Source organism: Coregonus clupeaformis, chromosome 6 (genome assembly GCF_020615455.1).
Source record: "Coregonus clupeaformis isolate EN_2021a chromosome 6, ASM2061545v1, whole genome shotgun sequence".
Taxonomy (NCBI): Eukaryota; Metazoa; Chordata; class Actinopteri; order Salmoniformes; family Salmonidae; genus Coregonus; species Coregonus clupeaformis.
In genome coordinates, this window is record NC_059197.1 from 19,472,466 (window position 1) to 19,500,396 (window position 27,931).

Sequence of the window (27,931 nt, forward strand, 5' to 3'; positions counted from 1 at the left end):
ATTAGGGCTTAAATGAATTTATTTCAATTGACAGATTTCCTTCTATGAACTGTAAACTCAGTAAAATCATTGAAATTGTTGCGTTTATATTTTGTTCAGTATAATTGTCTTGTTAAGTTTGTTAACTTTTTATGTTTTTTTCTGTTAATATTTGTTCTTTCTTAGAATATTCACAAGGTTGGTGGTTGTTTCACTACCATAGCAGAGTCTCACTTCAGAGATGGCTTCTGGCCACTTTGACGTGAGACAATGCTCCCATCCTCTTTAGTTTGTTATTCCTTGTGTTGGTTAACATTCAAGTAGTTAAAAATGGCGGATGGTTCTGGTCAGTCTGGGTGCTGAGGGAGTAGGTCAGGGGTCAGGCTCTTACTATCACCCTAGTCACTTGACAGAACACACACAGAGAAAGGGCCAGAGGGCTGTCCACACTGATCAGGCCCTACAGTAAAGACTGCTGCATATGTCTAAGCTTCCAGTATGAGTCAAGAGTATCAATGTTAGGTTAGGCCTGTCAGAGTGGACTAGCCCCTGTAGGGAGGATCTGTGTGTATGTTGACCAACTGCGGTGGAGGGGACCAGGCTTGGTCCTGAGTGCAAAATGGACCCGACCAGCACTGTGTGGTTCTGAATGACTGCGGTCCAACTGTGGTCTACTGAGATCCAGAAACCAGTGCTGGTCTGACCTTTCCTCCTCTTCCTCAGCCTCACATCACTATTGTGCATCTATACAGGTCAGTTCAAATCTTTACGCAAGGCAAGGCACATCCCCTATCCACCTCGCTCCAACCTCCAACCCTATCCTCACCTCAAGACCTCCCTGCACTCAACAAGCCTCTACTACCAATTGCCCCCTTGACACACAAACCAGCGAAAGTATTAGTATTATTAGACTCTAAAAACAGCTTGAGTGTTCTCCCCAATGTACCTGCTCCAGTAAGCTATGCGCTTGTAAAGAAGCTTATTTAGGAGAGACACAATAAGAGAGGAGGTCAAGAAAACGAGAGAGAGAGAAAGGGCTCCTAAGGACTAATTTTCAATGAGACCGCTTCTTTTTAAACACCTTTAAACCATATCCCCAAAACAAACAGTGATTTCCTGTCTACCAACCCCTCTTCCTGTGTCGTGCACCCCTGAAAACAACCCAACTCTCCATCCCAAAAAACAGGGTGCTTATGGGACAATTTGCTTTAGTTTTAGACAGACAGGATGGAGGGACTGGAGGTGGGAGAGATGACAGTCCCTGGTCCCTCTCCTGTTTAGTTTTAGACAGACAGGATGGAGGGACTGGAGGTGGGAGAGATGACAGTCCCTGGTCCCTCTCCTGTTTAGTTTTAGACAGACAGGATGGAGGGACTGGAGGTGGGAGAGATGACAGTCCCTGGTCCCTCTCCTGTTTAGTTTTAGACAGAGGATGGAGGGACTGGAGGTGGGAGAGATGACAGTCCCTGGTCCCTCTCCTGTTTAGTTTCTCTGGGGTCTCTTTATGCCATCTGTCCACGTGGGGCGTCGGCCCATCTCTCTCTGGGGTTTCATCTTGGGTCTTAGGTCAAGGGTCAGAGGTTAACCGTTCAGCATGTAGACCACTAACTCGTAGGTGCACATCATGATGGCGGTGTTAGGGATCTGGCGCACCAGGTGGGTGGTGAGGCCACGGTACAGCGCCCTGTAGCCCTCTTCCTTGGGCACCGTGGTCAGAGTCTGGAAGAAGGAACGGTACTTGGTGCCTTCCTCCCGTAGCCGGGTCCGGATCACTTCTGTAGAGGGGAGAAGGAACACACTCATTTCCTGGTACATTCAAAATAAATAAATACTTTCCCAATACTAGATTCTATACTGGACTTCAATATATTTTACTCTCACAGTAACATGGTCTAAGGACAACCAATACTAACTACAGGTGCCAACTAGTCTAAGGACTACAAACACACAACTGACTATAAACCCCCTATCCTCCACTCAGACCACTCCCACCCTCCTGCTCCCAGGATGCAATGCTCTCACCGTGGGGGTAAGCGATGGACGTGGCACAGGTCTTGGAGGTGGCAGCGGCGAGCATCATCCCCACAAAGTCTGAGGCATCCTTGGACGACTCCCCCTCCTCGTCCATGTGCTGCGCGGCCTTGGCCTCCAGGAGGCGACGCTTGATGCTCTCATAGATGACAAAGTGGATCACAGTCTCTGAGATTCCAGCGTAGGACGCTGACATTCCCCGGTAGAACCCTCGCAGGCCTTCTGTCTGGTACACCCGCCGCAAACACTCAAACGCATTCATGGGCTTCTCCCCGCGGTTCCTATGAAAGGCAGGTGTAATAGGGATTTACTAATGGTACAGCCGACAGAGACGGTGTACACCGACACCACATCCTAAACCCACCTCTAGCCACTACCGAGTCAGACGTGTGTGTTTACCTGGAGTCCAGCTGCATACGAGTCTTGATGAGCCAGATCGGGTTGGTAGCTGTGATGGCTGTGAACCCTGACAGGAAGGAGAAGAGCTCACATTTAGACACACTTTACTTAATAGACTAACAGCACAAACACTAGGAGTGTTTGTCTACCAAGCTGCAGAACAAAACACTGTCCAAAACTTCTCTGAAGCACCAGTCATTAAATAAATAAAATGTGCAGGGGAATTTAAAACGATCAGAAATAGTGGCAGGTTAAATTAACTGTCAACACCACTTTCAAGAGAGAGAGGAGCTCATGAACATACCACAGTATGACAAGGCCTAGGATATCTGTGTTGTAAATAAACAAATAAAAATAAATATGCCATTTAGCAGACGCTTTTATCCAAAGCGACTTACAGTCATGCGTGCATAAATTTTTGTGTATGGGTGGTCCCAGGGATCGAACCCACTACCTTGGCGTTACAAGCGCCGTGCTCTACAAGTTGAGCTACAGAGGACCACATGTTGTGACAGCATGTGTGATGTAACGTGTGTGCATGTTAGTGTGTGTAAAGGTTACACTCCCATAATATCAGTATTAGGCTACTTTAGCCCGGGAGTCATGTTGACACTGATCTCAGGGTTATTCCTAGCTCTGCAGAAGCCACTTGGCTACACAGCTCTCTGTATCACATAACTATGATGTACCAATAAGCTCTATGTATCACATATCTCTCTACCAATGGCAAACAGGCGTCTTTTCTCACCAGCCTGTCAACACATCACTCTCATACTGGAGCCAGTCTATTCCCCTCCCTGAGCTCCTGCATCACAGAGAGAAGCCTGTTATGTGGCTAATACTGGTTCTACAGGTAGCTGCACCTCATGGCGTGGCCACTAGAGGGGGTATTTGGGGCGTACATGAGCAGAATAAATAAAGCAGAGCCGACCTTGACTTGACTGGTGGAAGGACCGAGTCATGTTGCTCAGAAGGATAGGGTGTTAACGTTAACTTGTCAAAAACACAGTCTCACGTTCACGTTACACAAACACGTAGCGCTCTTTAAAAGCCCAGCTTGCCTGACTGACCTACATTCTAAAAGGGTAGAAGCCAGGAGTCTAGGCTACATGACATATTGCATTCCTCCTAGGATCACTGTGACACTGGACAGAACGAATCGTCTAGAGAGACTATTTCCTCATCTAGAAAAGGCCAGTGTATGTCTGTCTGTCCGTCTGTGTGTGTGGAATTGCGCACAAGTATGAGTTTTACAATATAATTTTATGATAATAGGCATGCTTACTTGGGGAACGGCCAGGGGAAACGGGATAAGCCAGTGTTTGCGTACAGGAGGCCTAGGGGAATGTCTAGTTTTGAGGTCTTGCATTATATTAGGCCTAACTGAGACTTTTCTTGAAAAAGGCTTTGCAGATGGAACGTCAACAATAAATATACTTTATTCTACTCCCTTGCCTTTGAAAAAACAATAATGTCCTAATTACATGCACATGGAAAGACAAAGAGGGACGCCTCATGTCAGAAACTAGTTTAGCCACTAGGCTAGAGGATTAGGTAATATGGGGAGCTGTCACAGGAAACAATAGGCTAAGAGCTGCTGGGCAGATACAGTTGAAGTCGGAAGTTTACATACACTTTAGCCAAATACATTTAAACTCAGTTTTACACAATTCCTGACATTTAATCCTAGTAAAAATTCCCTGTCTTAGGTCAGTTAAGATCACCACTTTATTTTAAGAATGTGAAATGTCAGAATAATAGTAGAGCGATTTATTTCAGCTTTTATTTATTTCATCACATTCCCAGTGGGTCAGAAGTTTACATACACTCAATTACTATTTGGTAGCATTGCCGTTAAATTGTTTAACTTTGGTCAAACGTTTTGGGTAGCCTTCCACAACCTTCCCCAATAAGTTGGGTGAATTTTGGCCCATTCCTCCTGGTGTAACGGAGTCAGGTTTGTAGGCCTCCTTGCTCGCACACGCTTTTTCAGTTCTGCCCACACATTTTCTATAGGATTTAGCCAAAACTATAGTTTGTTAATAAGACATTTGTCAAGCGGTTGAAAAACTAGTTTTAATGACTCCAACCTAAGTGTATGTAAACTTCTGACTTCAACTGTATACTGTAGCCCGAGACTAGAATATAGAAACCTAACCCTATAATAGGAAGGTGAGGTAGGGGACCTCTACAGAACTAGTCAGTCTGGGTTTGACTGGACTTACCACCACTGACCCAGTCAGGTCCAGTCCTCTGGCATGTCTGACTAACACATTAGAAGTGGTCACATCACATGACACTCCAGGTTAGGCTATCATCCAATTTTACTAGCTACAGTTGACTGAATACTCACAGAAAAATTAAATGACTGAAAAGTATACCTACCAATGAAAAATCTATAAATAAAACGGTTTAAAAAAAAGACTACATGGTATAGTGTTAGAAAGTGGGTGGTTGGTGTTGTTACCTGCCAAGCCAGCAGATAGCATGTGGACCTGTGTAGAGTCAGGCTCAAACACTTCATTCAGTCTCTCTTTGGCACTGGAGTACGCAGCAAAATAGATGGCTCTGGAGGAGGAGACAGGGTCCAGGGATTAAACAGACTGTACAGCACAGGAATCAATATCTTCACCGTCCCTGGTGGGGAATCCCTTGTCCTGCCAAGGAACTTACAAAAAACAGTAGAAGGCCTACACACCACATACAAACACAGTGAAGAAAATAAAGTATTGAACGTTACGGTTAGGCAACATCTTTAGTGCAAAACGAATTCGTCGCTCTCGTAACCCATGTTATGTAAAGAACAACAGCCTCTTACGCATGTAAGCCACTAGTCTTCTTCCAGCAGCAGTGTAGCTAATTAATGACAACATTACTAAACACACTAAACGTTATTGTCCAGCTACCTACTAATCTGACTGGGCTAATTAAGAATAAAGCCAACAGCCGCAACGACTGGGCTGATTAATAGGGGTGTAACATGTATTCCTACTGAACCGTTCGGTATGGGGACCTTGGTTCGGTCAACACATAAAAAATATATCAACATTTAAAACACTAGGCCTATAGGCAATGTCTACGCTGTGTTGTATGCCTCAGAGTAAATCACAGCTGAAAAAATCATTTCAGGCTATTCTGTTAAAACAACTAGAGCCTATGCACACATTGTAATCAACATTGTAATCTTAAATTTCCGCATTTCAAAACAGTCTTAGTTTTGTATGATGGTGAGTGGTGGGGTCGATAAACCAGGAGGATTCTCAATCATTGTTTAGATCTCCAGTTTGAGAAAAATGTTGGTTTCCCAGTAGATTACAATGGCAATGGAGAGAGAGTTGTGGATAAAACGTTAACAGTATGTCGCTACTGCTCAACGAGAATAACCTATGCAGCTGCCAACACCTCAAACATGTTGACACATTTACACCGACGTCACCCCAGTATTCCTACCACCAGAGCAAGACGGAAACGCAAAAAATTAAAACTTAGTCTCCCTTCTGCATTCAAGCAGCCCTTCGCAGCTGATTCTGACCGGGCCAAAGAAATTAGTTAACACTTTGTATTAACTTTTTTTGGGAAATGTGAATTCTCATTGAAAGCAAGTCTAAGAAGCGGTAGATCTGTCCTATGTGATATTTCTATGCTTCCCGTTTTTAAGTTTTGTTTTTGCGTCTTTTACTTTCGGTTTTGTGCATTAGCTTCCAAGAGCTGAAAAATACTATATGAGTCAGTATCACTGTGAGGTGCCTTTGGTGTCCTCATCAGACTCACTCAGTCATCATGAAAATGGAGCAGAATAAGGAAAGTCTGAGGTCTTATTATAAGTGGCCAAACATTTGCACACATATCAGTAGAATGATAAGTCTCTAAAAAAGGGTTTCCTTCATTTTATTACATTTTTTTCATTGGATGTACGTGATTTTGGCATGTCCCACACACTGCTCTGCTAACTACAGTGTGTGTAATAAGTGGTTAAATGATACTAAATCCAAATTTTTTTTACATGGTTTTACTGTCCACAATAAGTTATTTGATAAAACAAGTAATTTTGATCATGTATATTGTATTTTCATAATCATATTGAACATTTTGCATGTGTCCCTGAAATTGCTGTCCACCCTGTCATTATGGGGTAACTGCCCCTTTAAGAAACCCACTGATGTTTTCAGTGACATCACTACGAGCATTTTGTCTTTCTTCAATGAAGGCTGAAGCAGTGTCTAGTTGCAGAGTAAGTATTTACACTTATGTTTCATAATTTTCATCATATTATGTGTGTAGTTGGATGTTGTCAAGCTTAACATGTCCACTCTGTCATAGTGAAATATCAATTGATAGAAAAACCTATCAGAACATTGAAATATATTTGTAAAACAGTACACAGTCAGCTTGCTAACTGTAGTATGTTGCTAAGTGAAGGTCCACCATGTGCTCATTAAATGCTAACATTAGCCAAAAATGTCCACCCTGTCATTGTCCACCCTGTCAGCAAGCCTTCCATGATAGGGTGGACATGGTTCATGACAGGAAGGACATGTGCATAGTTTAGGCCACATACTGATAATGTTACACATATTACAACAGCTATTACACACATTTTATAACAGTACATGCTATACATAGTAAGAATGGACAATATGGACAATTTTTTTGGCGATATCGGTATCAGCAAACCTAGTTTGATAATGCAAGCCTAGTTTACCAGGACTGCCAATTAAAGTGTGTAAGGGAACATTTTGAATCGTCTTTTTCAAGGAATGAGATCAAAAGGAGCTGAGATAGCAAGGAGATATCGGGAACGTCGTGATGCTGACCCAGACAGAAGAAGAAAGTACCTTGAGAAAGAAAGGGTCAAATGGAAAAAAGACAGAGAGACTGGAAAGAAGAAGGGTGTCAATGAGCTCAGTGAGAGAGAGAAGAGGGCAAAAAGAAAGAAATGGAGAGAGGCAAAAAGTCAAGCCAGAGCCAGAAACAGGGCCAGTGCTTTGCTACAGTCAGAGACACCACCCAACTCCCCTGCTGAAACTCCTGAAAATCAGCATGAGCCAGGGCCCTCCAGGTTAGATCATTGGCTTAACACAGATTTCCAGGAGAGGCTTCTCCATTTTAGGAGCCATGTCTTCAACATTAAATGGCAGTTTGATGCCTACAGGGAGCTCAGGAGGAGTCTGAAGCACAATGAGTCCCTCTTGCATATAGATTTTAGCGAAAATTACTCATGTAAGTACAGCGAAGAAATACAATCTGTGCATTTTGGAGGCTCACACAAGCAGGCCAGTCTGCACACTGGAGTGCTCTACACCACTGGTGAACAAGCGCCACACACCTTCTGCTCCATATCACCCTCCAGAAGACACAACCCTGTGGCCATCTGGGCCCACCTTGATCCAGTTCTGAAGGTAGTGAGAGAACGACACCCTCAAGTCAGCACACTTCATTTTTTCAGCGATGGGCCTTCAACGCAGTATCGACAAAAGGGAAATTTCTTCTACCTCTCAACGGAACCCTACAAGTATGGCTTCAAAGAAATAACGTGGAATGTCTTTGAGGCTAATCATGGGAAGGGGGCACCAGACGGTGTGGGTGGGGCCCTCAAGAGGTCAGCAGACCGGATTGTAGCCCATGGAGGAGACATTCCTGATGCCCAGAGCTTGTATAACAAGCTGAAAAGCCTGGACACATCTGTCGAGCTGTACTTCATCCCAGAGAGGGATATTGAATCAAAGCCTGAGGTACCTGCATTAGCTGCCATAAAAGGCACTATGAGAATCCACCAAGCTATCAGTCTGACACCCGGCCAACTGAAATACAGAGACATTTCATGTCTGTGTAAAAGGGAGGAAGGTGTTTTGGACTGCCCCTGCTTTAACCTTCAAGAGGTCACTCTAGCTAATGTTCCTGTTTCATCTGACAAGTCCCCAGCATGTGGAAAGACACCAGATAATCCTAGGAGACCAGAAATGATTGAGGTAAAGCACATTGGAGAGTGGTGCGTCGTTAATTATGACAATGAAGCATACCCAGGTATCATCATGGATGCAGAAGGGCACAGTGTGAAAGTTAAGTGTATGCAACGCCATGGCATAAACAAGTTCAAATGGCCAAGTCTTCGGGACGACATCTGTTGGTACATTTACATTTACATTTTCATCATTTAGCAGACGCTCTTATCCAGAAGCGACTTACAAATTGTCATCACAGTCGTATTGGCACTGAAAGGTATAGATAGTTAGACATAAAGCTGGTGCTAAACTGTAACATCCTGCTAAGTGACCAATAAAGGAGCTGCTATAGAAGGAGAAGGGATGTTATTGGTGCCAGAAGCAGACTCAGTCAAGACAGCCAATAGGCTACAGATGGGGACATGCATGGCTGTTCAATATTTACATTTGGTGCATTATCCCCCCTTCCCCTGTACTGCTGTTTGGAAGCAGGTTGAGACTAGGTGAGCCATGCATTGAGTCTGGATTTTGAAAACCTTAAGAAATGTTTTGTGAATCCAGACCCTGCAACTTTGGTATTAGGTAAGAGAATGCCACAAGGCTGGCTTGAGCAATGAACGGAAACGATGTGCAACAACTAGACAAACAGAGACACAGCCTGAGAGAAAGTCTGTTTGGGCCATCCAGACAGATCTGGGACCAGGCAACTAGAGACATATCTGTGACCAGGCAACTAGAGACAGATCTGGGACCAGGCAACTAGAGACAGATCTGGGACACAGACAACACCAGTTAGACAGTTCTCAGTAGAAACAGAGCAGATGTTCAGGCTAGGGCCCATTGGTGTCAGTGTGCCCCATAGGGTCAAAACTATTGCGCTATAAAGGGGATAGGGTACCATTCAGGAGGTTTAGTCTTTGGACTGTACCGCTGCTACCAGACTGGTTTGTTCAACACCACCAGAGCTCTCTGTTTATCTAAAGAGAACAGAAAACACACCACTGACTGATGTTACTACACCCTGTTAGCTACTACGGCCACAGTGAGTCAATGCAGGTCTAGCTACGGCCACAGTGAGTCAATGCAGGTCTAGCTACGGCCACAGTGAGTCAATGCAGGTTTAGCTACAGCCACAGTGAGTCAATGCAGGTCTAGCTACGGCCACAGTGAGTCAATGCAGGTCTAGCTACGGCCACAGTGAGTCAATGCAGTTTTAGCTACGGCCATAGTGAGTCAATGCAGTTTTAGCTACGGCCACAGTGAGTCAATGCAGTTTTAGCTACGGCCACAGTGAGTCAATGCAGGTTTAGCTACGGCCACAGTGAGTCAATGCAGTTTTAGCTACGGCCACAGTGAGTCAATGCAGTTTTAGCTACGGCCACAGTGGTACCATGAAGAATGATGTACAGAGTTTAACGCTAGAAGGCCACATTAATGTCTCATTTTGGGCATCTTTATTCAGTGGCTGCATGCAGGTAGAGTGGATCAAAAACAGTCTGTTCAACTTGTAATTTCCCCCTACATGGGAAAAGGCATTTTTTACATCATTTTCTTGCATTGTTCCTTGCATTTATGAGGCCATTCAATGACATTTCACAACGTGTCCACCCTGTCATGCCCAGGATCCACCCTGTCATGTCACTGTCCACCCTGTTATTTTCATGTTCTATGAAAATAAACAAATTATTTTCACAAGTTAGCAAAATCTTTTGTGTGATTCCTTTATAAACAAATGAGGGCCAAATAGTATTGTTTGAAAGTTTGACCAGATATCTTTTTTGTTAGATTTTATTTAGAAAAGAAAGTGCAACTCTCGCAGATTTTATAGAGAAACAAATAGTTTGCCATAATTTCATTATTATCCAAATACTTTTCCCATAAACTAAAATATATTGTTGAGAAAGTGACTAAATAGTTTTCTGAAAATGTACGTTTTATAATCACTATGTAATTACAATGTATTTATTCTGCTTTGAAATTGTCCATGACAGGGTGGACATATTTTGCTGTTTGCATGTAAATTGTCTGCTTGCAGTTAATTTATAAAAAGTGTGGGAGCTTGACCAATATGCATTTCTAACAGCATAACATATACTTAATACAATGAATATGAAGTTCAATGGAAAATCTCAGCTTTTTGGGGGGGAAATGGGGAAGTCTCAAAGGCACCTTATGGTGATATTGACCCATATATTTGATTATAGAAAATATATTTCACAGCGGTTTAGATTGTACAATGATTCTCTACAATATACTTGTTTTGTCACATAAACTTAAATTAGGCAAACTATTAAAATTTTAGCAACCAGGAAACGGCTGAGCAATTTCTGCATAGTGCATCTTTATATATAGTTACTGTTGGCATTTCACTTTCCCGCTGTACCGAAACGTGACCCCAAAACTGCAATATATAACGAACCGTGGATTTGGTGAACCATTACGCTCTGGATAAGAGCGTCTGCTAAATGATGTAAATGTAAATTACACCCCCGCTAATTAAGAATAAAGCCAACAGCATCAAACGACTGGGCTGAGCGTTTCAGTTTAAATAGGCATTATTGGACAAAACACACAGTGCTAAAAAGAGTAGTGAATGCAAAATTCTGGTGTATATATATATTTATTTTTTTATCACCAGTTTTCCAGAAGTCCTGGTTGGAGGATTCCGGAATCCTGCTTATTCCCTCTTGGTAGTGGGTTCGATCCCCGGGACCACCCATACACAAAAATGTATGCACGCATGTCTGCTAAATGGCATATTATTATTATATTATTTTGGTACTGGGAAACTTCCAACCAGGGTTTATGAAAAACCTAAGAATTTTGGGAAAGTTACTGGAATTTTGCAAACCTTAAGTAAATACATTCAGTACACACACAAGTACTAGGTCTAATCTCTTAGTCTTTTTTCAACAATTAGATACCTGTAGGTCTAGAAGCACATTTTCAAAGTGACAAAGTTTGTGTCTAGCCGGTGCCAGGCTGTTTCTGCTTCTTCAGCCAATTTGTCATTGTCTCACTGTGTTTGGCTTGGCAGAGATGTAGCATTGTTAACTGCAGAGACAGTCAGTCAGGCACACTACAGGTAGTTTATACCTCCATCCATCAAACATGTTATGTCAAACTTGCCCTGAGCAAAACAAATTCTAAAAAACACTTCAGAACTGACCACTAAAAGCTTATCAGTCAGTGTGTGTGTGTGTAGCCTAGGCTATACGTTTTGTGTTGCGTCAGAGGCCCAGGTGGTTTGACCCTGGGAGAGATCTGCATCAGCGTCTACCCTGAGTGTCAACAAAGCACTCTGCATATGCTTAGCACAAGCTTTTGTTAGACGTAGCATTAGCTAGCATCTACCATTAACTATTAGCTAGAGTCTACCATTAGCTACCACCTAGACTCGTCATCAGCAGCAGGCCAGGGGCTAATTAGCATTAGTAGCAATTTAGCATCTAATCTTTTCTCTCTCACTCCTACAGATGGTTGGCTAACTCGCTGGCTAGAGTACAGTGCTACTCAGAGCCCTGATCATTGCAGCTGTGATCGGCTTCTCTCTCTCATCCAGAAACCCTAGTTTGGTTGTTTTCCTCTCCTTTATCCTCCACAGTGACCGACAGTGTTATGTAACAGCATTAAACCTGTGGGATGGACAGCCTGGTGCTGGGCATTAGCGCTGGGCATTAGTGCTGTTTGTCCAGTCTAAAAGATGAACCAAGAGTAAGATAATCACTGTGATAGTGATTGATTCAGAACTCCTCTCTGTAAAAGCACCATTGTAAGATGTAAAATGGACCCCCGTCAACTTGATGACCCCAAACCCCATAGTGACACAGTAACCTCCCAGAACACTTTGACTCTATTAACAAATGGCAACAAAGTGACCCCTCAGACATTCCTACACGACAACTGAGAACTCAAAGACTCCAGTGCTAACATCGACTGTGTGTCTGTGTGTAAAAGTGCAGTTGACTGCCAGTGGGTCAATGTCAGATAATGTTAATAGTAGCTCTTTCCACATAGGCTAGATTAGAGTTGTAAAGGGAGGGTATATTACTGAAAACTTTTTAAGTTAACCAGTAAACTACCAGAATTTTGGTATCTATCAAGGATTTTATGTAATATATCACAAGATATCTAGCTGCCCTTGTGGGTACCTTAGATTATCACAAGTGTCTTTAATAGTCTCTGGTCCTCTGTGTGGCCTTATCACATGTAAAATATATGAACAAATTTAATGAGGTGATTTTAGATGGAAGGAAAAAGCTGTAAAACATTATTCTAAATATAAACCATCAACTTAGTGAATACCTTTGGTCTGTCTCCCGAGTGGCGCAGTGGTCTAAGGCACTGCATCGCAGTGCTAGCTGTGCCACTAGAGATCCTGGTTCGTATCCAGGCTCTGTCGTAGCCGGCCGCGACCGGGAGACCCATGGGGCGGCGCGCAATTGGCCCAGCGTCGTCCAGGGTAAGGGAGGGAATGGCCGGCAGGGATGTAGCTCAGTTGATAGAGCATGGCGTTTGCAACGCCAGGGTTGTGGGTTCGATTCCCACGGGGGGCCAGTATAAAAAATAAAAAATAAAAGATGTATTCACTAACTGTAAGTCGCTCTGGATAAGAGCGTCTGCTAAATGACTAAAATGTAAATGTATGTAGCTCAGTTGATAGAGCATGGCGTTTGCAACGCCAGGGTTGTGGGTTCGATTCCCACAGGGGGTAGGAAAAATATATATAATGTATGCATTCACTAACTGTAAGTCGCTCTGGATAAGAGCGTCTGCTAAATGACTTAAATGTAAATGTGTTTAAAGCTAGACTCAGCGATATGATGTAGAAAGTAAAACAGCATAGTGGGTCAATTTCCACAACAGCTAAGAGCGTTGAAACGCTGTGTGTGACTGTGTGAGAGCAAAGTATTGTAGTGTACCTTTAATATGAGTGTTTCAACATGAAATATCCATATACAGTGGGGAGAACAAGTATTTGATACACTGCTGATTTTGCAGGTTTTCCTACTTACAAAGCATGTAGAGGTCTGTACTTTTTTTTATCATAGGTACACTTCAACTGTGAGAGACGGAATCTAAAACAAAAATCCAGAAAAATCACATTGTATGATTTTTAAGTATTTAATTTGCATTTTATTGCATGACATAAGTATTTGATCACCTACCAACCAGTAAGAATTCCAGCTCTCACAGACCTGTTAGTTTTTCTTTAAGAAGCCCTCCTGTTCTCCACTCATTACCTGTATTAACTGCACCTGTTTGAACTCGTTACCTGTATAAAAGACACCTGTCCACACACTCAATCAAACAGACTCCAACCTCTCCACAATGGCCAAGACCAGAGAGCTGTGTAAGGACATCAGGGATAAAATTGTAGACCTGCACAAGGCTGGGATGGGCTACAGGACAATAGGCAAGCAGCTTGGTGAGAAGGCAACAACTGAAAATGGAAGAAGTTCAAGTATTAGAAAATGGAAGAAGTTCAAGATGACGGTCAATCACCCTCGGTCTGGGGCTCCATGCAAGATCTCACCTCGTGGGGCATCAATGATCATGAGGAAGGTGAGGGATCAGCCCAGAACTACACGGCAGGACCTGGTCAATGACCTGAAGAGAGCTGGGACCACAGTCTCAAAGAAAACCATTAGTAACACACTACGCCGTCATGGATTAAAATCCTGCAGTGCACGCATGGTCCCCCTGCTCAAGCCAGCGCATGTCCAGGCCGTCTGAAGTTTGCCAATGACCATCTGGATGATCCAGAGGAGGAATGGGAGAAGGTCATGTGGTCTGATGAGACAAAAATAGAGCTTTTTGGTCTAAACTCCACTCGCCGTGTTTGGAGGAAGAAGAAGGATGAATACAACCCCAAGAACACCATCCCAACCGTGAAGCATGGAGGTGGAAACATCATTCTTTGGGGATGCTTTTTTGCAAAGGGGACAGGACGACTGCACCGTATTGAGGGGAGGATGGATGAGGCCATGTATCGCGAGATCTTGGCCAACAACCTCCTTCCTTCAGTAAGAGCATTGAAGATGGGTCGTGGCTGGGTCTTCCAGCATGACAACGACCTGAAACACACAGCCAGGGCAACTAAGGAGTGGCTCCGTAAGAAGCATCTCAAGGTCCTGGAGTGGCCTAGCCAGTCTCCGGACCTGAACCCAATAGAAAATCTTTGGAGGGAGCTGAAAGTACGTATTGCCCAGCGACAGCCCCGAAACCTGAAGGATCTGGAGAAGGTCTGTATGGAGGAGTGGGCCAAAATCCCTGCTGCAGTGTGTGCAAACCTGGTCAAGACCTACAGGAAACATATGATCTCTGTAATTGTAAACAAAGGTTTCTGTACAAAATATAAAGTTCTGCTTTTCTGATGTATCAAATACTTAAGTCATGCAATAAAATGCAAATTAATTACTTAAAAATCATACAATGTGATTTTCTGGATTTTTGTTTTAGATTCCATCTCTCACAGTTGAAGTGTACATATGATAAAAAATTACAGACCTCTACATGCTTTGTAAGTAGGAAAACCTGCAAAATCGGCAGTGTATAAAATACTTGTTCTCCCCACAGTGCTGAGTACAGAGCCAAAAACAATATAAAAAAAAATTGTCGCTGTCCCAATACTTTTGGAGCTCACTGTACATACAACTGACTGTAGACAGGAAGTCAAACAGACTGCTGCTCTGTCTTTACCTCTGCTACATCACAACATGAGCTTGAGACTCAGGGACTTTGAACTATGACTAGGAACAGAATATGATGGAACCATTTTTATCATTAAAATAACTGTCCAGTATTTGAAATGTAACTTACAGTGAGGGAAAAAAGTATTTGATCCCCTGCTGATTTTGTACGTTTGCCCACTGACAAAGAAATGATCAGTCTATAATTTTAATGGTAGGTTTATTTGAACAGTGAGAGACAGAATAACAACAAAATAATCCAGAAAAACGCATGTCAAAAATGTTATACAGTGGGGGAAAAAAGTATTTAGTCAGCCACCAATTGTGCAAGTTCTCCCACTTAAAAAGATGAGAGAGGCCTGTAATTTTCATCATAGGTACACGTCAACTATGACAGACAAAATGAGGAAAAAAAATCCAGAAAATCACATTGTAGGATTTTTTATGAATTTATTTGCAAATTATGGTGGAAAATAAGTATTTGGTCAATAACAAAAGTTTCTCAATACTTTGTTATATACCCCCTTTGTTGGCAATGACACAGGTCAAACTTTTTCTGTAAGTCTTCACAAGGTTTTCACACACTGTTGCTGGTATTTTGGACCATTCCTCCATGCAGATCTCCTCTAGAGCAGTAATGTTTTGGGGCTGTCGCTGGGCAACACGGACTTTCAACTCCCTCCAAAGATTTTCTATGGGGTTGAGATCTGGAGACTGGCTAGGCCACTCCAGGACCTTGAAATGCTTCTTACGAAGCCACTCCTTCGTTGCCCGGGCGATGTGTTTGGGATCATTGTCATGCTGAAAGACCCAGCCACGTTTCATCTTCAATGCCCTTGCTGATGGAAGGAGGTTTTCACTCAAAATCTCACGATACATGGCCCCATTCATTCTTTCCTTTACACGGATCAGTCATCCTGGTCCCTTTGCAGAAAAACAGCCCCAAAGCATGATGTTTCCACCCCCATGTTTCACAGTAGGTATGGTGTTCTTTGGATGCAACTCAGCATTCTTTGTCCTCCAAACACGACGAGTTGAGTTTTTACCAAAAAGTTATATTTTGGTTTCATCTGACCATATGACATTCTCCCAATCCTCTTCTGGATCATCCAAATGCACTCTAGCAAACTTCAGACGGGCCTGGACATGTACTGGCTTAAGCAGGGGGACACGTCTGGCACTGCAGGATTTGAGTCCCTGGCGGCGTAGTGTGTTACTGATGGTAGGCTTTGTTACTTTGGTCCCAGCTCTCTGCAGGTCATTCACTAGGTCCCACCGTGTGGTTCTGGGATTTTTGCTCACCGTTCTTGTGATCATTTTGACCCCACAGGGTGAGATCTTGCGTGGAGCCCCAGATCGAGGGAGATTATCAGTGGTCTTGTATGTCTTCCATTTCCTAATAATTGCTCCCACAGTTGATTTCTTCAAACCAAGCTGCTTACCTATTGCAGATTCAGTCTTCCCAGCCTGGTGCAGGTCTACAATTTTGTTTCTGGTGTCCTTTGACAGCTCTTTGGTCTTGGCCATAGTGGAGTTTGGAGTGTGACTGTTTGAGGTTGTGGACAGGTGTCTTTTATACTGATAACAAGTTCAAACATGTGCCATTAATACAGGTAACGAGTGGAGGACAGAGGAGCCTCTTAAAGAAGAAGTTACAGGTCTGTGAGAGCCAGAAATCTTGCTTGTTTGTAGGTGACCAAATACTTATTTTCCACCATAATTTGCAAATAAATTCATAAAAAACCTACAATGTGATTTTCTGGAAAAAAAATTCAAAATTTGTCTGTCATAGTTGACGTGTACCTATGATGAAAATTACAGGCCTCTCTCATCTTTTTAAGTGGGAGAACTTGCACAATTGGTGGCTGACTAAATACTTTTTTCCCCCACTGTAAATTGGTTTGCATTTTAATGAGGGAAATAAGTAATTGACCCCTCTGCAAAACATGACTTAGTACTTGGTGGCAAAACCCTCGTTGGAAATCACAGAGGTCAGACGTTTCTTGTAGTTGGCCACCAGGTTTGCACACATCTCAGGAGGGATTTTGTCCCACTCCTCTTTGCAGATCTTCTCCAAGTCATTAAGGTTTCGAGGCTGAAGTTTGGCAACTCGAACCTTCAGCTCCCTCCACAGATTTTCTATGGGATTAAGGTCTGGAGACTGGCTAGGCCACTGCAGGACCTTAATGTGCTTCTTCTTGAGCCACTCCTTTGCTGCCTTGGCCGTGTGTTTTGGGTCATTGTCATGCTGGAATACCCATCCACGACCCCTTTTCAATGCCCTGGCTGAGGGAAGGAGGTTCTCACCCAAGATTTGACGGTACATGGCCCCGTCCATCGTCCCTTTGATGCGGGGAAGTTGTCCTGTCCCCTTAGCAGAAAAACACCCCCAAAGCATAACGTTTCCACCTCCATGTTTGACGGTGGGGATGGTGTTCTTGGGGTCATAGGCAGCATTCCTCCTCCTCCTCCAAACACAGCGAGTTGAGTTGATTCCAAAGAGCTCCATTTTGGTCTCGTCTGACCACAACACTTTCACCCAGTTCTCCTCTGAATCATTCAGATGTTCATTGGCAAACTTCAGACGGGCATGTATATGTGCTTTCTTGAGCAGGGGGACCTTGCGGGCACTGCAGGATTTCAGTCCTTCACGGCGTAGTGTGTTACCAATTGTTTTCTTGGTGACTATGGTCCCAGCTGCCTTGAGATCATTGACAATATCCTCCAGTGTAGTTCTGGACTGATTCCTCACCCTTCTCATGATCATTGCAACTCCACGAGGTGAGATCTTGCATGGAGCCCCAGGCCGAGGGAGATTGACAGTTATTTTGTGTTTCTTCCATTTGCGAATAATCACACCAACTGTTGTCACCTTCTCACCAAGCTGCTTGGCGATGGTCTTGTAGCCCATTCCAGCCTTGTGTAGGTCTACAATATTGTCCCTGACATCCTTGGAGAGCTCTTTGGTCTTGGCCATGGTGGAGAGTTTGGAATCTGATTGATTGATTGCTTCTGTGGACAGGTGTCTTTTATACAGGTAACAAACTGAGATTAGGAGCACTCCCGTTAAGAGCGTGCTCCTAATCTCAGCTCGTTACCTGTATAAAAGACACCTGGGAGACAGAAATCTTTCTGATTGAGAGGGGGTCAAATACTTATTTCACTCATTAAAATGCATATCAATTTGTAACATTTTTGACATGCGTTTTTCTGGATTTTGTTGTTGTTATTCTGTCTTTCACTGTTCAAATAACCTACCATTAAAATTATAGACTGATCATTTCTTTGTCAGTGGGCAAACGTACAAAATCAGCAGGGGATCAAATACTTTTTTCCCTCACTGTATAATGAATTATAAAACGTGTTGTTTGGATCCTGGATGCTGATTGGACGAACAGCGTTCCAAGCCGTGCTGTATTGGCCGTCACAGACACACCTATGCCTTCTAATAATTCCATCTGAAAATTATCCCTGCGCCTCCATAAGAATTAATGTTGCTGTCCGAATTCATGTTTTTCTCTCAACCTCGCACATTATTTCCCCTTGCTTCCAGCCTAGATTATAGTTTGGTACAGCGGGGGTCGGGGGGTTAATATAAAGGCTCGCTGTCTGCCTGTCTGACCTCGGAAACAATGTCTCACTTTTGAAATTCAATCTCTGTAGTACCATACATAGAGTGAATGTTGCCCAGAAGAGACAACTTTTTCTGAACCAGTCGAAATCACACATCAACGTCATTATCATGGACATTTCAAAGTAAACGCCAATAGAAAAAAAGCTCAAACAAACGAAAATGAAGCTAGTGTACTGTCATTCCAGGGTCAATGTTTGATGTGACTGAGTTAGCTGAAGTTGGCTAGCTAGCAAGTGACAAGTACATTATCCAGCCTGCATAGCAACCATTTTGTTTAGAACGGACAACCAGTCCTTTTGCATAGCAACTATGCAAAAATAATTAACGACTGGGTCGCATCTGTAGCAACATGACTAACCAGATTTTTGTCAGGGCTATCTCTTCTGGTGGGAATAATTAAATTGTATGAATTTACTTATCAAAATAACGTTTGAATGAAAATACGTAATTCATTGTTATTTCAATATGTTGGTAACAGTTTTATAAAAGCAGTAAGTCAGTGCTGTATCATCGCGTCGGGCCGAACAATGCCATTTACCTGTAACGGTATTCATGATACAGCTCTGCCTCTTATCCTTATTGCTTACTTACAATGTGAGTGAAATAGTTTTTCTTCCTTGAATTCCCTACTCTGAAGTTTGCAGAGTTTGTCTAAAAAGCTCTATTTTGTGCAAAACCTTTTTTTCTTCTTCCTTTATTGTGTACTTTACTGTATTAATACTTGGGATATCACCTTTCAACATAAAAAGTTCAAAAATGGAGGACGTCTTTAATTATGTCAAAAAGCAACTTCTGTGTTGGTATGGTGTGGGCGTATACCGGCCAACAACAGAATGGTGTGGGCGTATAACGGTCATTAAAAATATCCATGCGAGTAGAGCGCTGATTGGCCAACTCAACCACTGACATGTACATATTACCTCAACTAGCCGGTGCCCCCGCACATTGACTCTGCAACGGTACCCCCCTGTATATATAGCCTCCCTACTGTCACTTTATTTTACTTCTGCTCTTTTTTTTCTCAACACTTTTTTTGTTGTTGTTGTTTTATTTTTACTTTTTTGTTTAAAATAAATGCACTGTTGGTTAAGGGCTGTAAGTAAGCATTTCACTGTAATGTCTGCACCTGTTGTATTCGGCGCATGTGACCAATAAAATTTGATTTGATTTGTATAAGGAAATAGCAAGCATTTTTGAATCGGTCTGTTTGATATACAAGTTTGAGGTGGGTTTTTTGAAGTGTTTTTTTTCCCACAAATACGAGTATAGGACGAGTCAACAACAATATTTGGGTATGAGTTAACAGAATATTAACTTTTAAAAGTGAGATTCTCACTGGACAGTTACTTTAAATCACTTTTGGGGCCATTGGAATGAGATGATTTGGCTCATTAGCTACGTTTCCATCCAATTTGTGAATATTGTAAAATCTGCATAAAACAATTTTCCCACCAGAGATATTTCCAGCAAACTGACTTTTTGCAGATAAAAGCTGTGTGATGACAAATTGCACATAAAAAAATTACTTTAACCATTAAATTCCCATGAACCGAATGAAAAATACAAGTTAAAATAGGTTTCCATCGCATTTGCAACTCTACTGATAGTTTTGTCAACTGCTGTGTTATATAGCAAATATGCCCACTGGTCAATATGAAAAATGTATGCACTCACTAACTGTAAGTCGCTCTGGATAAGAGCGTCTGCTAAATGACTAAAATGTAACGTCTTGGCACATGCGCTCTAGCCAACAGCTGGCAGATACAGTGTGGGTAGGCTAGTCTACATTAGATTATTATTATTGGATAAGAGTGATATTATTTGCATTTGTCAAACGGCAGCCAAGCATCGATAATCATGTCACCAGAATAAGACCCTTGATATTTATTGGAAAGGAGCATCAAGCTCATCACCTTGCACTTTCACCACCCTGTGATGTTCATCTTATTTAATCTGTAGCCTAATAAACTGCATGCTCTCTCGAGTCGTAGTGGGAGGACCACACAACATATCATTGTGTGACTCAAAGTTTACTTCAAAATTGTGATTATTATATCAATATTTGCGCATAATGGCGTTTCCACCGCCATTTCTCGCATAATTAATTTTACAGAAACAAAAAGATCCCAACATGTCGAATGAACAAATTGTCTGTCGGCATTTATAAAATTGTACTGGCATTTAATGTTTCCATCAGCCTGGTTGTGACTTCTTTCATGCGTCAGGTAATTCATCCGCATGAAATAGTTGTATGGAAATGTGGTTGGTGATATTGTTTATCCTGAAATATGAAATTATCATACAGTACTATCATTTCATTTACAGTTGAAGTTGGAAGTTTACATACACCTTAGCTAAGTACATTTAAACTCAGTTTTTCACAATTCCTGACATTTAATCCTAGTAAAAATTCAGTGTTTTAGGTCAGTTAGGATCACCACTTTATTTTAAGAATGTGAAATGTCAGAATAATAGTAGAGAGAATGATTTATTTCAGCTTTTATTTATTTCATCACATTCCCAGTGGGTCAGAAGTTTACATACACTCAATTAGTATTTGGTAGCATTGCCTTTAAATTGTTTAACTTGGGTCAAACATTTCAGGTAGCCTTCCACAAGCTTCCCACAATAAGTTGGGTGAATTTTGGCCCATTCCTACTGACAGAGCTGGTGTAACTGAGTCAGGTTTATAGGCCTCCTTGCTCACGCACACTTTTTCAGTTCTTCCCACACATTTTCTATAGGATTGAGGTCAGCGCTTTGTGATGGCCACTCCAATACCTTGACTGTGTTGTCCTTAAGCCATTTTGCCACAACTTTGGAAGTATGTTGGGGTCATTGTCCATTTGGAAGACCCATTTGCGACCAAGCTTTAACTTCCTGACTGATGTCTTGAGATGTTGCTTCAATATATCCACATAATTTTCCTTCCTCATGATGCCATCTATTTTGTGAAGTGCACCAGTCCCTCCTGCAGCAAAGCACCCCCACAGCATGATGCTGCCACCCCCGTGCTTCACGGTTGGGATGGTGTTCTTCGGCTTGCAAGCAACTCCCTTTTTCCTCCAAACATAACAATGGTCATTATGGCCAAACAGTTCTATTTTTGTTTCATCAGACCAGAGGACATTTTTCCAAAAAAGTATGATCTTTGTCCCCATGTGCAGTTGCAAACCGTAGTCTGGCTTTTTTATGGCGGTTTAGAAGAAGTGGCATCTTCCTTGCTGAGCGGCCTTTCAGGTTATGTCAATATAGGACTCGTTTTACTGTGGATATAGATACTTTTGTATGTGTTTCCTCCAGCATCTTCACAAGGCCCTTTGCTGTTGTTCTGGGATTGATTTGCACTTTTCGCACCAAAGTACGTTCATCTCTAGGAGACAGAATGCGTCTCCTTCCTAAGCGGTATGACGGCTGCGTGGTCCCATGGTGTTTATACTTGCGTATTATTGTTTGTACAGATGAACGTGGTACCTTCAGGCGTTTGGAAATTGCTCCCAAGGATGAACCAGACTTGTGGAGGTCTACAATTATTTTCTGAGGTCTTGGCTGATTTCTTTTGATTTTCCCATGATGTCAAGCAAAGAGGCACCGAGTTTGAAGGTAGGCCTTGAAATACATCCACAGGTCCAATTGACTCAAATGGTGTCAATTAGCCTATCAGAAGCTACTAAAGCCAAGACATCATTTTCTGGAATTTTCCAAGCTGTTTAAAAGGCACAGTCAACTTAGTGTATGTAAACTTCTGACCCACTGGAATTGTGATACAGTGAATTATAAGCTAAAAAATCTGTCTGTAAACAATTGTTGGAAAAATTACTTGTGTCATGCACAAAGTAGATGTCCTAACCGACTTGCCAAAACTATAGTTTGTTAACAAGACATTTGTGGAGTGGTTGAAAAACGAGTTTAATGACTCCAACCTAAGTGTATGTAAACTTCCGACTTCAACTGTATCTACATTTTTAAAAGTAATGTTAGGTGCTTACCTGGAGGGGGCCACGCCCACTAGATTAGGCCCCAGGCCCCTGAACAGAGAGCGGGCTCCTTCTTTCTCAAGAATCAACCTGAAGACAAAAACAGAACATCTCAATTCCCTTACCCACCACACAAACACTCACATTCTTTTCACTGAAACTTCAGTGGAGTTCATAAAAAAGAACTAGGAATAGGGTCTGCCGAAAGCCTTGCTGGGTTGCAACAACAACGCAGAGAGAAAAACATTAAGTATGATAGGATAGGACTGGTGTGATATATCCTGCTGCTGGGGTAGGCTACAGATCCCCAGACAGGCCTTCCTCTGAAGGTAGGAGAGAGAGAGGTGCTCTAGGAGTTGGATTTCAGCCCACATGGCTCTGCCTGCCAAGGAGAAATGGGCCAGAGCAACATGGGATTTCGTGAGGAGGGAGGGATCCTGCAGCCAAACCCCACAAGGGGATAGGGGGTAAAGCGGAGGGCGTGCAAACACCCAAAATAGACCAGCTAATTTTTACTCTCTGGTATTTTGAGATTTCTACACGTTAGACTACTTAGGACTGTTTACTGTGAAGTTTAATGTGCAAAGCTAGAGGGCAATGACAGTAATAAATCCAAAACTATCAAAACCAATAACACAAGCATAAACTATTGTATTTGATGGTTAACAATAAACATCACTAGACATTGAAATAAAAGCCTATGCCTGTTTGATCTTGTGAGCTGATAGCTGATACTGTATGTTAATATGACAATGCTAGTAAATCAAATTATGCAGGCAGAATATAATACCCACTTGAGGCAGTGCAGGGGTCCTGGAGGGGACATACGTGCTACGCTGGGCCCATTGACGGTACTGAGCTGCACCTCAGACACGTAGAGTGTGATGTGGGATGACTGGAGTCTGGTCTTCACCACCTCCAGGGGACAGGTCAGGATGGCTCCTACCGTTCCCCCACACCTAGAGGAGGAGAGCGGAGAGGGGGAGAGAGAACAGAGTGGGGAAGAAAACAGAGGGATAGGAAAGGGTAGAGAGAGGGAGAGCGAGTGTGTCAGAGCAAACAACCCACACAAACTGATGGAACAGCTACGAAGACAGAGGTAGAATTGTATGCTTTTTTGAGGTGGCAGCATGTAATCACTCAACTGCTCGAGAAAAGCAGCAGACAAACTGGCTTTCTGGATGGAAGGTGCTGATTCCATTACAGAAATACACGGTGGATGGAATCCAGAGGATCTGCGGCTTGGGGTGCAGTGTGGAGACTAGGGGAGGCTTGGGGAGCAGTGTGGAGACTAGGGGAGGCTTGGGGAGCAGCGTGGAGACTAGGGGAGGCTTGGGGAGCAGCGTGGAGACTAGGGGAGGCTTGGGGAGCAGCGTGGAGACTAGGGGAGGCTTGGGGAGCAGCGTGGAGACTAGGGGAGGCTTGGGGAGCAGCGTGGAGACTAGGGTAGGCTTGGGGAGCAGCGTGGAGACTAGGGTGGGCTTGGGGAGCAGCGTGGAGACTAGGGGAGGCTTGGGGAGCAGTGTGGAGACTAGGGTAGGCTTGGGGAGCAGCGTGGAGACTAGGGGTGGGCTTGGGGAGCAGCGTGGAGACTAGGGGAGGCTTGGGGAGCAGTGTGGAGACTAGGGGAGGCTTGGGGGAGCAGCGTGGAGACTAGGGGAGGCTTGGGGAGCAGCGTGGAGACTAGGGGAGGCTTGGGGAGCAGTGTGGAGACTAGGGGAGGCTTGGGGAGCAGTGTGGAGACTAGGGGAGGCTTGGGGAGCAGTGTGGAGACTAGGGGAGGCTTGGGGAGCAGTGTGGAGACTAGGGGCGGCCCTGAGCAATTGCCCTGTGTTGTATCATAAACTATAAAAAGACACAGATAAGAGTGTGAATTTTAATTTTATTCACCTTTATTTAACCAGGTAAGCCAGTTGAGAACAAGTTCTCATTTACAACTGCGACCTGGCCAAGATAAAGCAAAGCAGTGCGATAAAAACAACACAGAGTTACATATGGGGTAAAACAAAACATAAAGTCAAAAATACAACAGAAAATATATATATAGTGTGTTCAAATGTAGCAAGTTATGGAGGAAACGCAATAAATAGGCCATAGTGCAAAATAATTACAATTGAATGATAGGACAGTGAGGGAATATTTTCAGCCAAGCCCCAGTAAATGACAGATACAGGCCTATCTCTGTTGGTATGGTGGTTGACCATTAATCCATACTTCTATTGGAGGCAGATACAGAGGGAGATGCCCACAGTAAACAGAGGTGGGACTGAGGGAAGCCGACATGCACACCTGGCACATGTGGACTGCGACAGAGCATGAGCACTGTGGAGGACATTAGAAAAGGTAACCAATGGGAGGGTGCGGGGCTAAACTATCCCTTCCTTACCTGGGACCAATAGTCCTATGTCAAGCGACTGATGTTATTTTGAAGGAAAGGAGAACATGTCTAGGCCTATTTCTCAATACGTCTGTCATATGTATTGCCACAAACTGTTGTGTTTTTTATAATGATGTCAATAAAAAGATAGGAGACAATAAAAGACTTGAGACACAGCCGAATGTTATGGAGACCCGCATGACACAGTTACAGGAAAGGGGCCATCCAATTAAACTCAACGATTTACGATGGAGTTGAGCAGCGACTACTGTGGGCTGACAGGAGTTCCGACATCACGTAAAATTACATTTTTATCAAAAACTACAGATTTCAGCACCCAAAGAACAGCCCGCATTTACACAGGACAAATTCAGCACCCAAAGAATAGTACTGTGTAAATGACATTCTACTGTGTAAATGCAGGCTATTCTTTGGGTGCTAAAATACGTATTTTTTAAATAAAAACGTAATTTTATGTGACGTCGGAATTCCAGCCCTGTTGATTAGGCCACTGCTCATCATGAACTAACAATAACCATTCTGGAAGGAATATGGAGGTACACTAATGTATTGATGTCAAGTCACCCTCATACCACATACAGTAGGGGTCTTCCAATCCTCCCTGACATATTACACAACTGGTTGTCTGAGCTGAAATTGGCCATGTGCCTTAGTTTACAAGCATTCAGGAGCTCTCCTGCTCTGTATTCATCCATCTCAGTCTTTATCCATCTCAGTCTTCTGCCATGAGTCTGTGAGTAACATGCAGGAATGCTTCTTGCCCTGCAGCCTCAAGCTCAGCATGTGCCTTCACACACTACAGCGAACCAGCTGAAACTTGAGTCCTGAAATCTTCAACATAATCTTGAAAACATCCCATCTGTTGCATCACGCAATTGTCCATATGAATGTGCATAGTAAGAGTCTATATCTTTTTGACCTGTCAACCTTTGAGATTATTTTGCTACAGCCCTTGAACGTTGTGGTTATTTACAAATCAAGTCGTCATAATTTTTTTAACTTTATTAATATTTTTAATTTTTAATTGTAAGTCGCTCTGGATAAGAGCATCTACTAAATGACTTAAATGTAAATGTCATCTAGCCCTTGGTCATGACTCTCAGTTCCATTCCATTACACATAAGAGTCATTGGACTAAGGCGTCTTCTGTACAGGGAAGTTTTGTTAAGAGCCCTGACTCTTGGTCTGAACATTAACAAGCATCACGGTTTTGGAAGCATAAGGACCTTATCTTTTATATCAGCATGAAATTATTTTCTAAAAACAAAAGGTTAAATTGATAAACACCTTTATAGGGTTAGTGTTCCCACACTGCCATAGCTCCATGTTACAGCGCGTGTTTACCGAAGACAGATGTGACCACCTGTGCTAATTAGCTATCACGCATGCTCCAGACACATGAGTGTAATGAAAGAAGGCCGGTTAAAACAGTGTACAGTAAGTGTGTATTTTGCATGTAACATTATTTTTATATTATATGAAAGAAAAAGGGCTTTCTGTTTCTAGAATCGTATGCTAATTTCGAATCGATTCACGTTTAGGTGGCTGTTTTGGCTGCCAGAGCCAGTCTACTACCTCTGAAAATAACATACCTTGAACCTTAAGGGGTAACGGTAACAGACTCTTTACAAGCACATCTTGGGCTAGTCCTCATAGCTCGCTACAATGTCACACCGACACAGTGTGGGCATCATGACTATGTATTTACCATTACAACTTCGGCCTGCACAGTTTCCCCATCGGCTGCGGCAGTTCAGGTAATTTATAGCTGGCCATGGTATGACCTTGGAGGGCATTTGTTTTGGTTCTGACGCCGCATCTTGACCAGATGCCACTGGCGGCCTTTGAGAGAAACCCCTTATACCTCAGTGAGAGAAACCGGATAGTTTACGGCTTACCATGATGTTCGACGTCGTTCTTTTGAGCGTTAATGGTGCATTAGTTGCATGATTAGCTCAATTGTTTGATAGTAAGGGATGACAGGCAACATTAACATTAGATAATGTTAGAATATGTGAAATAAGGTCAAAACAATGGCATCCGAGCGCACGTGCTAAAACGAGTGCATCAGCGTGGGTCATGGCTAATAGTCGGACAATATATACGTTTGTATTTAGAGAATAGTAATAGCAAAACTCGTATACAATGGAACAGCTGGCAATTTTGCGCCGCAAAATAGATTTTCCTACCAAAAGCAGACAGCGTCAGTTGTCATTTAATTTAGCTAGCTAATGTTAGCTAGCAAAACAGCTGCTGCAGGCACATCATCATGAATAAGTATAGTCATGAATAAGTCTAGACATATTTGCATTTTATATAGCTTGCTTTAGCTAGCTTCATCTTCCATTCCATGATGGTAACTAACGTTGCCGTGGACTGTAGCTAGCTAGCGATTAGCAATGATACTCACCCTCCAGCAAACAGATGAACGAGGGTATCTCTCTGACTCATTCTGTCTCATATTCCCAGGACCCGTACGCAGGGCACCACTTTGGGTTGGGAGGCAAGGGGGCCTGACGACAAAGAATGGGTAACTTATTGATCACTAGTCCAATGCGCCTTGTTGTGTTGGAGGTCAGTTGCTAGCAAAAACGAGTATATGTAACGCGTTAGTTAGCTAGCTTCCCAGACTAACCGTTGCCTTCCCGGGATTGAAAACTTCGCGGTCTCGACAGTGACTATGCGTCTCTTCCGTGTTAACAGGGATACTATTTTGCCATAGTGGATGACTTTTTCTAGTGAATAAATCAAATTCGTTGTGATATACTTATACCCCGGCACACCTTCTGCCTGACTCTTACATTGCTCGCCTTCACGCCTTGCCTCACTGAATGCTACAGCGACAGGTCAGAATGTTTATCGTCGAATGGAAGCCGCAA

The 27,931-nt window shown here is 43.0% G+C and overlaps 1 protein-coding gene across 1 annotated transcript; it reads right to left on the reverse strand.

Annotated features, from left to right (window-relative positions):
- Positions 1-33: 33 nt before the first annotated feature.
- LOC121567700 (solute carrier family 25 member 36-A-like) lies at positions 34-27,910 on the reverse strand. The gene is made up of 7 exons (XM_041877923.1): positions 27,463-27,910; positions 23,449-23,613; positions 22,667-22,744; positions 4,877-4,977; positions 2,410-2,476; positions 2,002-2,291; positions 34-1,754 (listed from the first exon to the last, which is right to left on the reverse strand). The coding sequence occupies exons 1-7, from the start codon at positions 27,501-27,503 to the stop codon at positions 1,561-1,563; spliced, it is 936 nt and encodes a 311-aa protein (XP_041733857.1). The 5' UTR covers positions 27,504-27,910; the 3' UTR covers positions 34-1,560.
- Between the last annotated feature and the right edge of the window lie 21 nt (positions 27,911-27,931).

Coding starts and splice junctions, on each gene's coding strand:
- LOC121567700 (XM_041877923.1), bottom strand. CDS start 27,503: ATGAGTCAGAGAGATACCCTCGTTCATCTGTTTGCTGGAGG. Junction 23,614..27,462: donor GTTCATCTGTTTGCTGGAGG/GTGAGTATCATT, acceptor CTCCTCCTCTAG/GTGTGGGGGAACGGTAGGAG. Junction 22,745..23,448: donor GGACCCCTGCACTGCCTCAA/GTGGGTATTATA, acceptor TTTTGTCTTCAG/GTTGATTCTTGAGAAAGAAG.